Genomic DNA, 12,337 nt, shown 5'->3' with positions numbered 1-12,337 from the left:
TTTTCCTTCCATTTAGCTTGAGGCTATACTTGAGTATGTGTTATCCTAATCTGATTCTATCTACCTATTTATCTCCTTACTCCATGTTTTGTGACCCCTTTCTCCCTTTTTTATTCTCAGGTATGAGGGCTTTCTTGAGGATTTCTTGGGGGGGGGGTCTTGTGGCTATGAAGTCCCTTAGCTTTGGTTTGTGTGTGAAAGTTTTTATTTCTCCCTCATATCTAGAGGATATTTTTGCTGGATAGAGTATTCTTGGTTGCAGATTTTTGTCTTTTAAAGATTTGAATATGTTGTTCCATTCTCTCCTAGCTTGTAAGGTTTCTGCAGAGAAATCCACTGAAAGTCTGATAGGGCTTCCTTTGTAGGTTATTTTCTTCGTCCTTGCTGCCCTGAGTATTCTTTCTTTGTCAATCATTTTTGCCAGTTTTACTACTATATGCCTTGCAGTAGGTCTTTTTGCATCAAAAAATCTAGGAGATCTGGAAGCCTCTTCTACACAGATTTCCATCTCTTTCCCTGGGTTTTGGAAGTTCTCTGCTATTATTTCTTTGAACACACTTTCTGCTCCATTCTCCTTCTCTCCTCCTTCTGGAATACCTATAATTCTTATGTTGCATTTCCTCATTGAGTAGGATATTTCTTGGAGACTTTCTTCATTTCTTTTTAGTCTTAGTTCTCTCTCCTCCTCTGTCTGAAGCATCACAACATGTCTATCTTCAATTGTGCTGATACGCTCCTCTATGATGTCCACCTGAGCATTCAGGGAATCTGTATTTTGTTTTATCTCTTCCATTGTGTCTTTCATCTTGAATATTTCTGATTGATTCCTCTTTATATTTTCAATCTCTTTTGTGAAGTAGCTCCTGAACTCATTGAATTGTTTCTCTACATTCTCTTTTACTTTGTTGAGTTTTTTGATGATTGCTATTTTGAATTTATTGTCATTTAAATTACATATTTCTGTGTCCTCAGGACTGAATTCTGGGTGCTTGTCATTTTCCCTGTGGCCTGGAGATTGGATGTAGTGTCTGATGTTGTTAGAGGAGGTGGGTCAGGTCTTATGCATTCTGATATTATTTGGTTGTGGTTACCGCCTATCGCCACTGACAGGGTCAAGAGCCGCATATTCTGAGTCCTCCGCCTTCAGTCGAGATCCCAGGCACTGGAGCAGTGCGAGGCCAGTGTGAGGAGGGGTGCTTTCTCCTGTGTGAACTCCAGGCTTTCTTGATCAGCTCTCACTATCTGGTCTCCTGGGGTGTTGGCTTGATGAGGTCACCCCCACAAAAGCTTTTGCCCCATTAGAGGGCTTCCCTCTAGTCTTCAAGTGCCCTTGGGAGTCCTGGGTGATCCCGTGAATGAACAACCCCTCCCCCACTCCTTCCCTCACAGAGCCTCCCGCAGCAGCCATTGCAGTCTTTAGGGGAGGGAGCAAAGTTTGCTCTCACCCTGTTCCAGCTCCACTGAGGGGGGCTCCAGCCTCTCCGCCCTCCATTGTGTGGCTGTGTGTCTCTCCAAGGATTTTGTGTTGTTAGGATGTCTTCTGTTGGAGTATGGATGCCCCTTTTTGTTCTATGTTGGAGGGGACAGAGTCCCGGGCAAGTGCACTCCACCAGGATGCTGACATCACTTCTCCATAAAATAATCTTTAAAAATAAAAAGAAAAGGCAGAACCAGTGGAAGACCTAACAGGAACAATGGGCCTTATGAAAACCACAGGGATTTGTGGACCCAGAAGATAAGATAGTCAACAAGAAACTTGGGACAGCTCCCAGGGAGAAATGTGGATCAGCTGAACTGATAGCAATCAAGGAATTTCTTAGAAGTTCTGTGGAAAAGACTGAACTCAGGGAAGACCTGACAGGCACTGACAAATGAAGCTCCTAAGGTACATGCAGTGGGAGATCTGGCAGACATTACGATACTTATGGCAACTCCAAATTATAAAAAGTTGCTCATAGAAAACTCTTAGTAAGGATTCAGATGTATCAGAGAAATTATAAGAAAAACCTAAAACACCTATAATAAAAGATGTGAAAAATGCTACTCAAGAAAATCAAGTAATAGAAAAAAACAGAACATACACAGAGTATACACATTTTGCAATCAAAAGAAAGTGTATAAAGCCATGAAAAACCTTTTGTTAAACACGAAAAGAAAACTTGGAGCCAATAGTTATCACTACTTTATTGAAATGACCAAAAAAGGAAAAATTCAATTGAAGACTTCTTGGAACGCAAACACTTACGGCAGAATCCAAACAAAAGACACAATGTTTGGAAGTTGACCACAGTGGAATCTTTGACTCAGTGAACAAAAATAAGGCTGGGCCAGGAGAAGTCAGTCAAGAAAACTCCTCCTGTAACCGTTGTGAGTATGAGTCCAAACCAACGCCTCTGAAGCAGCTGATGTGCAGCCGGAGGAGATGCGAAATAGAGCCAGAGAGCCAGATCCACCTCAAACACAGAAATAGAGCCAGAGAGCCACATCCACCTCAAACACAGAAATAGAGCCAGAGAGCCACATCCACCTCAAACACAGAAATAGAGCCAGAGAGCCACATCCACCTCAAACACAGAAATAGAGCCAGAGAGCCAGATCCACCTCAAACACAGACATAGAGCCAGAGAGCCACATCCACCTCAAACACAGAAATAGGCCAGAGAGCCACATCCACCTCAAACACAGACATAGAGCCAGAGAGCCACATCCACCTCAAACACAGAAATAGAGCCAGAGAGCCACATCCACCTCAAACACAGAAATAGAGCCAGAGAGCCACATCCACCTCAAACACAGAAATAGAGCCAGAGAGCCAGATCCACCTCAAACACAGACATAGAGCCAGAGAGCCAGATCCACCTCAAACACAGAAAGAGAGCCAGAGAGCCACATCCACCTCAAACACAGAAATAGAGCCAGAGAGCCACATCCACCTCAAACACAGAAATAGAGCCAGAGAGCCAGATCCACCTCAAACACAGAAATAGAGCCAGAGAGCCAGATCCACCTCAAACACAGAAATAGAGCCAGAGAGCCACATCCACCTCAAACACAGAAATAGGCCAGAGAGCCACATCCACCTCAAACACAGACATAGAGCCAGAGAGCCAGATCCACCTCAAACACAGACATAGAGCCAGAGAGCCACATCCACCTCAAACACAGAAATAGAGCCAGAGAGCCACATCCACCTCAAACACAGAAATAGAGCCAGAGAGCCACATCCACCTCAAACACAGAAATAGAGCCAGAGAGCCAGATCCACCTCAAACACAGAAAGAGAGCCAGAGAGCCAGATCCACCTCAAACACAGAAATAGAGCCAGAGAGCCACATCCACCTCAAACACAGAAAGAGAGCCAGAGAGCCAGATCCACCCTCAAAACAAAGAAGATTTTCAGGAATCTAAACACTTGCCTAGTCAAACAGAGAACATGCAAACAGAGATGAATGTAAAGAAATATGAACTTAATTTTCAAGAAAATCTGAGTCAGGACTATCCGTGTATCCCAGACTTGGACATAGAGCAGATACAGAACTCAGGAGTCTCAGCTGCTTACATCAACAGAAAAAGAGTCAAACAGAAAACATGAAAAGAATACTGTGAAGAGCTTCCAAGAGAAAAACCCAGAAGATGGAGCTAGGAAACAAAAGACAGAGACTGTAACGTCTGGGGAAAGAGTAACACTGGTGCAAATCCACAGGAGCCCGCTGGCTTGGCTGGTCCAGCAGGGTTATGTCCGTGGAAAAAGGTGACAAACCAATGATGAGTTTGCAAGAAAAAAGTTAAATCTACTAATGAAGAGAAGATACTGTTAAGATCTAGGAAAATAATCAAAATTAATTTTTATCTGGTAAAATCTTTGGTCAATACAAAAGATAAAATTCACACAAACCAAAATAAAACAGGAGCAAATCTGGAGGGTTCCAACCCCTTGTCTGATGAAAGAAATGTAGCTAACAAAGAGGTGGAAGATGAAACTACTGACGGTTTCTCAGATAAAATCTTCAACAACAGAGTGGGGATTCTTCAAGACCATCTAGAAACAGGAATAAAGGAAATGGAAAGTTAGAAGTATCTTCTAATCTACCCTGTAAAACAGAGATACCACATACAGAGGAAGCTGAAGAGGAGCCCATGCATAAAATCCTTAAGAACATGAAAGATGCAGCAATCATTGGTAAGTCAAGCTGTCTTTGAGGCCTAGAGGCTCAAATAGCAACTTCCCTACAAGGATAGGATATGATATTTTATCCAGTACAACAAATAGAATGTCTGTGAGCAAGAATGAGGAGAAAAGTTAATCACTCCTCAGGTAAGATGACACACACAGAGGAAACCACAAAGATGCCTGTGAGAAAAATTTAGGAGTAGAAAGATATAGAAGTCAATGCAGAAATAATGTGCTTGAATTTGGAATCCCAAATCAGGTCCATGTCATTTACGTCCAATTCTTTACCCTTATAAATATAGCAGAGAACACATCATTAGGGAAGGACAGGGAGGAAAGCGCTGACAATCCCTCCAGAAAAATCCAGGTCAGGAAACAAAAAAGATAAAGAGAGAAATCAAGATTTAATTTGTTTGAGATCTAGAAAAATTAAAATCCTTGCTAGATAGATGGAAAGATTTGATCATTTGCCCAGTGTGACAGGGGAAATTTCCATAGATAAGGACAAAGAGAAACATGGTTATAGTCCCTTAGTGGAAAAAAGGAAAGGTCACCTGGCTCAAAACTGGAAACCTACAGAGGTCAGATGCAAATAGAAAACAAAGGAAAACACTTTGGAAAATACTGTTTTACCAAATGAAACTTTGTGCAAACGACCACACCATAATCAGAGTGATATCAAATCGCAGCGGAGAGTCACTTGGAATTCTAAGAGATGCGTTTTGGAAGTAACATTCTCCAAAAATCCAAAGCAGGACAACATACAAAGAAAGAAAATAAGAACAAGAAGATATCAAGACAACAAAGGTGCTTAGCTAAGAAGTGAAAGAGGGAAAAAAGGTGATAATCTTTAGTTTGATTGCAAGTGTAAACATTCTCCGTAGTATAATTTTTGCCATAAAATTAAAATGAATTCTGTAAATAAAAGAAAATAAATAAAATTACGTTCTATCTGTATTTAAATATAATCAAAGTACTGGCTTTATTTGACATTTGATTATTTTATAGGCAAAATAAAAAAAGAATTAAGACATCCTTTCCACTCTTTGGAGGAAACGATGTCTGAATTTCTTGCAGTTAGCTGGTTGCTGATTCATTCTTTGTTTGATAAAATACCTTCCATTAGCCCATCAGTTATTAGCCTTTTCAGCAATGGATGGAAGGAGAATGGAAAAGTAAGCTGTAAACTAGTGAGGTCAGATAGAAACTTGCCAAGATCTCTTTCACTGGCTGCCTGTCTGCACCGTGTGCTTTTGGAGAGACGGCTAACGCTGGGCTGCTCAAAATAAAAGAACTCATCGTTTCTCTCAATCTAGAAAGGCAAATTTATTATGATTCATGAAATTTTTACAAAAGTCAGTGCAGAATATTGTATAAATCTGAACACCATATTCATGTTTATAACTATTTCAGCGCTGAATTGTTTCCTTTATTAATTTTATTTGAGAGAAACTGTATACATAAAGTATAACATTAAGGTGGTTAGCATATGGCCTTTTAAACTGTTGAGCCGTTTCCTTAACATTCCCTCAGCCTTTACAATTGAGTCTTTTTCCTTATACAGTACACCTCGTGCCCTTTGCATAATTGCCCATGCCGTGGTCCATGGCGGAAGCACGCTCGCATTTGCAGAATGTGGCCTCTTAAAACTATCATTCTGTCTCAAGAAGACATTTGCCACTGGGTTATGATATTGTACACCAATAACAATAACAAATCGCTTTTAAGCAACTGCTGATTATATAAATAAGTGATTTAGGAAATCAATCATGTTTTCTCACATTCTGGATGGATTCTTACCATCTTACCATATCCAGGACCATTATTTCCCTACTCATGAGAGGTCAATGAAAATAAACTGGTTTGAAATGTTTTAGTCGTGAATTTCTTTGATAACTGAGAACCAGGAGCAAAGACCTGGTTAGTACCAGAGAACCTGGCCGCCCCGGGTGGGTTTCGTCACGATATGCACGTGTGTAGCGGCCTTGCAAAAAATATCAGTCACAGAATGTGAATATTTATATGTAAACACACACACACATATATACACACACATAAATCTGTGTCCTATAACTATATATAGAAGACTATTAAAAATAAGTAAAATCAGCATCTCATTATGAATTATTTTCAGGTGAGAGAATAACTATTTTTCTATATTAAAAACTATTTTCTACATTTCTATTTTCTCCTAGTTCTATCTAGGTAATAACTAACTTCCAGATGAAATCTGTAAAACTAAACACCAGACAGCGCCCTTAGTGCTTTCTGCATGTTTTTACCCAGGTATCCTAGCACTACGAACACTTAGGTTCTCTGTGTATTAACACGGTATGTTCCACATGCGTGTGCACTATGAGGCATGTTCATTTATCACTAATAAAAATAGTTTCTAAGGATTTTTTCCCCACATAATTATGACTGGGCAAAATTGTGCTTGGTAAATCAATGAACTGCAAGAAAAAATCAAAATAGAGTAAAATTCATTTTTATTGGACTGGGGGATGTGAATAAAAGCTTGTGTGATGTGTAGGAAAAAAACAAGGGTGAAACTTGTAATTTTAAAATTCAGCAGAACCTCATTGCATGATTGGTGTCATATCATGGACATTCTAAATTTTAGGGAGAGAAATATTCCATAGTCGATACAAAGGAAACATATTCGATCTATAAATGTATTTTTAAAAGATTTGGCTGTAAAGTTCAAGTTGTTAGTAGTAATAACATGTAGGATATACTTCATGTACTGGTATTTGGATATTTATACTAATGTTTCAGCTATAAGTCAATTTTAAGAAGTGTCTACAAAAGCGTATTCTCAAAGTATCAATCATTTAAAAGAACATGGCAATTTTCCAGTTTGTTTGAATGGTGGGTGGTTTTGATAGCCACGTGTAACAAAAATTTACAGTGTTTGAGTAACATTAATATATGTGATTATTCAATATAATGTGATTTCATTAAATCTTGTACCATTCTCAAAAGATATGGTTTCAACTCCTGATGCTTTTGCCAATTTACAGCTTAAAATTGCTTTTAAACGACAGATACACATTTCACATTTTAATACAATACCATATAGTGACACATCTCATAGAATTTGCACAGAGAAAGCTTTTAATGTTTTTCTATGTTTTAATACACTTCAAATGATTTTTCATTAATGACGGTCATTCGCTTTTAGAAGTTTAAAGTAAACCATTCTTTTCTATTACAATTCAGACATTTTAAGATTTCTCAAGATTGTCAGATTTTTTCAATCATAAGAACAATGTTTCTAGATACATGTGTGAGGTCCATGTGTGTAATCTTTCTTAATACCCATCCTTCCCAAAGCAGAGAAACTTTTTTTGTTTTCCTTCTTTTCCCTTCATGACGATCATAAACTGTAACAATTATATGGTATACAATGTGTATATTGTACATAGACAATATGCATATGTACATTATACCTAATGCACTTTAATATATTATTTTATATTACCATTTGCTTAAAGGCCATTTCATAGAATGGGAGAACTGACACAATGACATTTTTTTCTTAAGCTAGGTTGACCGAATTCTGTAGTACATTACTGCACAAGTATGGCTTTAAACAAAAGTTACAAGTCACAGGTTCTTAGATTCTGCATCATGTTGTGGGACATATTCCAAATGAAAAATGGAGGGGAAGGTGCGTGACATCATGCTTCATGGTATGGCATATATGCATCAATCATTCTTACATATAACTATGTGGTGAATGGTACATTTAAGACCTGGATTACGTAATGTACAGTAATTATAAAAAGTTATATATTATGCCACAGTACTAAAAATAAAATGTATTCTTCTCAAATAGTGAAAATAAGATATCCTTCAGGTTTTTTTTAATGTCACATTACGTTTTCCCGTTTGACCATGCCTTTTTTTCCATTGTAAATGAAATAATGTCCAATAATTTATTAAAGAATAATGACAGAGCATGGGCAATTTCCTGGCCATTAAGGCCCAAAAGAGGTGATAAGACGATTGTTTTGTCATTAATTGCAGAAATATACTTTTGATGCGTTCAATACATGGTCAAAATATAAAAATAAAAGACAAATAAATATAAATATCTTCTCAGTTATTGAAAAATCAAAAGCCCAACTGTATCTTATTACGAATACGGCCTTGGATATCCGGAACTGCTGCATCTTGAAAACGCACAGCAATTAACCGGGTATCACGGGCGGCCCCACCAAGCTGGGAGGCGGCAGCTGTGACTACCCGGGGCCAGGAAGACACAGAGGGTTTGGGGGGGTCTCCGCTACGGAGGGCTTCCATCACCCCTAGCCGCTGCTCTCCCAGACCCGCGCGCAGTCTCCCGTCGCGGCTCGCCCCCTCCGGCTCCTCGCCCTCCGCGCATCCTGGGAGACCGTGACCTGTCCAGGCGAGAAGGAAAGAAATGGAACTGCGTCCCTTTTCCCTCATCGCTAAAGGATGCCGCCCTTCTCCCGACACACTGATGGGCTCACGTGTTCTCTGATGGGCGAAGCAGGCACTTACGAGCGAACCGAATCTGAGGCGAGGCGGCGGGCGGGACTTCTTTCGAAATTGCGCTCTGGGCGCATCCGCAGCAGTCGCCCCGCCGCGCTCCTAATGTCTCCTTGAACCGAACGACACGCAGGGAAACTTAAGATTCCGGGGGAGAACGGGGGTGGGGATGACCCCAACCCAGTCACCGGGCGACGGGCGATTGGGCTGGGGTGCCAAGAGGGGTCTGGGGCAGCTGGTGGCAGTCCCGGCCACGCCGGCCGCTGCGTCCCACCCGCAGCCCCAGCCCGTTCTGTCCGCGTGTCCTCGAGGGTCCCCGGGGCTCAGATGAGCGGGAAGTGGCCGTCGCCGTTGTCGGACTCCTCGGCGGCACCGCCGCCTCGCGGGTGGCCGAGCACCGACACGGGCAGCACGATGTCCCCGGGGCGTGGCTGCTGCAGCCGCATGGACTCCTCGTAGGTCGGCAGGGTCTTGACCTCCTCGTAGCTGGGCAGCTGCAGGAAGGCCGGCGGGACTACGCGCAGCTCGTGCTCCGAGGCGCAGGAGGGGGCTGCGCGCCCGCCACCGCCCCGGTCCCGGCCCCCGCCGCCACTGTCCAGCAGCGAGTCCTGGGAGCCGGCGGCCGCCTCGTCGCGCAGGAGCGCGGGCGAGTCGTCGTCGTCGTCGGGCGGCCCCGCGGCCCCCGGCGGCCCCGGCCGCGCCTGCCCGGACCGCGCCTGCCCACGCGGGTACCGGCGTGGGCTGGGGCAGATGATGCGCTGCAGGAAGTAGCCGATGGCGAAGAGCACCAGAAGGATGAGCAGCCCGGAGAGCTTGCGAACGAACCAGCCCACGCTGTCGAGGAAGGCGTGCAGCGGCGGCTTGCAGCAGCGCACGGCCGTGGCGTTGGCCGCGTCGCAGCAGCGCTCCCGCTCCCCGCACCCCAGCTCCGCGCAGCCCCCGCCGCCCCGCGAGGGCGCCACCAGCGCCAGCAGCAGCAGCGGCAGCATGGGCGGCGGCGCCGGCGCCCCCGACAGGCCCTCGGCTGTGACCCCGGGTGCCCACATGGCCCGCGCAGACCGTCGCTGATGGCCGGGCTGGGGCTTGGGCTCCGTCCGTCCGCGCGCTCCGCTCGGGTCCCGCCGCCGCCGCCGCCCGCGCCGCCTCCGCCTGCGGCCGGCGCAGTCCCCGCTCGGCCACGCTCCGGCGGAAGGAGGAGCCCGAGGCGGGCGAGGCCGCGGGAGGCGGCCGCCCGAGCCTCTGACCTTGACCCCGCGCGCCCGGCCGCCCGGGTCAGGCGCGGGGCGTCCAGAGCCGCCCGAGAGGGCGGAGGCAGCCTGCGCAAGCATCTTGGTCCCGGCCGGCCGCGCCCTTCCAAGCTCCCTGTCACCCCTCGGGGCTGGAAGGGTTAACGCTCCGCGCGGGCTCGGGAGCCCCCATCCTGATTAATTCAGCCGTCGCGCTCTGCCCGCCACACGGGCGGGGGCTCTAGCTAGCGTAGGTGTCTCCGTTTTAAGTGATTGGATTTCCCCAGGAATGTTATTTAAATTGTCTTGCGACTGGGATTCGCTTACCATCCTTCTTGTGATCTTTCTGATTAAAAATAGATGATGGCCGTTAATGGCGGGCGCAGCCAAAGCTTGGCGGGTGGGGACGGCCGGATGGTTCGCAGATGCAGGGGGCTGGGAAGCCGACACCCCCAGGAGATCTCCAGAACAGAGAATTCCCCGGAGAAGCCGAGGTCACGGCACCACGGAAGCAGCCCCAGAGGGGCAGGGGATCCCTGTGCCAAAGTGACTTGAATTGGCCAAAGAGAGGAGAGGAGGCGCATATTTCCCCAGCAGCTTACCTGACGAGTCCCCGCTGCACCCGAGGCCCAGAGCGGGAATTCGGGTTTCGGGATACACAGAGGCCTCTGTGAAGCGGCAAAGGGGAGTCATAAGTGGTGAGCAACGTTCCTGAGCATCGATCTGCGACTAAAGGGTCTTTTTCGAGGTCATTCTTGTTTGCAAAGTTTACCTTTAAAAGGAGTCTGTGCTTCCACTTAGCACATGGGGCAGAGTCTGTTTCCTTGAAATCAGCACTCCCTGGGGAAGCCCCTCAGCGCGTCCCGGAGGAGGACAGAGGGCGGCCGCTCCCGCGGTGGCTGACCCGGCACACCTGCTGGGCGGTAGCCTTAGGCGACCCCTTGGAGGCAGCACCTCGGAGGAGCCAGGACCCTCGCTTTTATCGAGGCAGACTGAGACAGACAATCGTCTTTTTAGGATTGGGATTCATTCATCCCTCACCCCTTAAACATTAGGGCCCCTGTAGAGAAACCCAATGGGAAATTTCATAGTCATTGAGGGGAAAAGTAAAAGCAAAGGAAAAACAGAGTCAGGCAAGAGTCAACTGTGGGTCAGATAAAAGCAAAGATGAGTCATACTGTATCTCCTCCCAAATAGCCTTATGGACCAAGGTGAGGGCTGGTGACTTGATTAGACAGGTCTTTGCTCTGCCTAACTGAAGAGATTTTAAATAGTTCTGCTGCTGGGAACATCTTAGTTTGCCTCACTCTCCAGAACAATCCCTGCTCCTCCTGGAGAAGCTCCTGAGAGTCACTCACCCAAGATGCTTCGCGGGAAGCTTGGCTGAGGACTGTGGGGGCTCGCCCAGAGCCGCCGGCCCCCTGCGGGCTGTGCTCTGCGGGAGGCGTTGACCCCACTAAACTGTGTGACGCCTGCTTAACGAGGGCTTTCAAACTGCGGTAACGTGACGGCGTGGAAATGATTCGTTTTAAAACAATGAAAATTGTATGATTCTTTTATTCACTCCTTCTTTTGCCAAATTTACATTGAACATTTACTATATTCAAGGAACTCTGCTAGATGCTCACCATTATAGAGGAAAAAATGACTCCCTCCCAGCGTGGAGTCAGCCCAGGTCTGCACTGCGGCTGCCAGTGAACGGAGTACAGGAGCAGTTCCGCAGAAGGGGACACATGGCAGCTTCTTCTCTGATCATGATGTGTTCCTCCTTTCCCAAAGGAAGGATAAAGTTAATGAGTTTCAAACGATCTCTAGGATGAAGGCTCTTCATAACTTGAGATGGACTTTGAGTTTGAAGTTGAACAAAAACCCTCTTTGGGTTTTTCTGATCTGATCTTTTGGGATTTCTTCTAGCAGTAGCAGGAGCAGTGGCCAAAGTTACCCGGAGTTGTGCGGGTGCTGATCCACAGGCGAAAGGGTCCTGCTCACTGTTGTTCTGAAATTACTAAACAAACGGCATTTAAATTGTTTAATTTCTGTCTGCCTTTAAGGAGTTAGAATTTGTTTGCAGAATATTAGGCTACGGTAGAAGAACAAGATAGATGTTACATAAAAAAAACCATTGGCAGAGTTTTTTTATATAAAAACAAAAGGATGAGGTCTGCAAAATGAGTATGGAATGGATTTTTATTTGATTTGTTTTCTTTCCAAATTGCTGGCCCCAAAGCGTCATGCATTGAAGACCCCGTGCAGAAGCTGGGGCCTCTTTGTGTCTTCTCGGGTCTCCCAGCCTCACTCAGTTCACTTGTGTTTGCAATGTGATTTATTCTGTGCAACCTTTTCAAGGAAAGAAAAGAAACCCTGTCGCTTTAAAAGCCCCAGAAAAGATGTGCTCTTCATTGCTCAGCACCCTTATTCTTTA

The 12,337-nt window shown here is 45.3% G+C and overlaps 1 protein-coding gene across 1 annotated transcript; it reads right to left on the bottom strand.

Moving 5' to 3' along the window:
• Positions 1 to 7,273: 7,273 nt before the first annotated feature.
• Positions 7,274 to 10,154, bottom strand: C5H3orf80 (chromosome 5 C3orf80 homolog). Its single transcript, XM_070509757.1, has 2 exons — positions 8,702 to 10,154; positions 7,274 to 8,577 (listed from the first exon to the last, which is right to left on the bottom strand). The coding sequence occupies exon 1, from the start codon at positions 10,015 to 10,017 to the stop codon at positions 9,013 to 9,015; it is 1,005 nt and encodes a 334-aa protein (XP_070365858.1). The 5' UTR covers positions 10,018 to 10,154; the 3' UTR covers positions 7,274 to 8,577; positions 8,702 to 9,012.
• Positions 10,155 to 12,337: the final 2,183 nt, after the last annotated feature.

This window comes from Equus asinus, chromosome 5 (genome assembly GCF_041296235.1).
Source record: "Equus asinus isolate D_3611 breed Donkey chromosome 5, EquAss-T2T_v2, whole genome shotgun sequence".
Lineage (NCBI taxonomy): Eukaryota > Metazoa > Chordata > Mammalia > Perissodactyla > Equidae > Equus > Equus asinus.
This window is presented reverse-complemented; position numbering and strand designations above follow the sequence as displayed.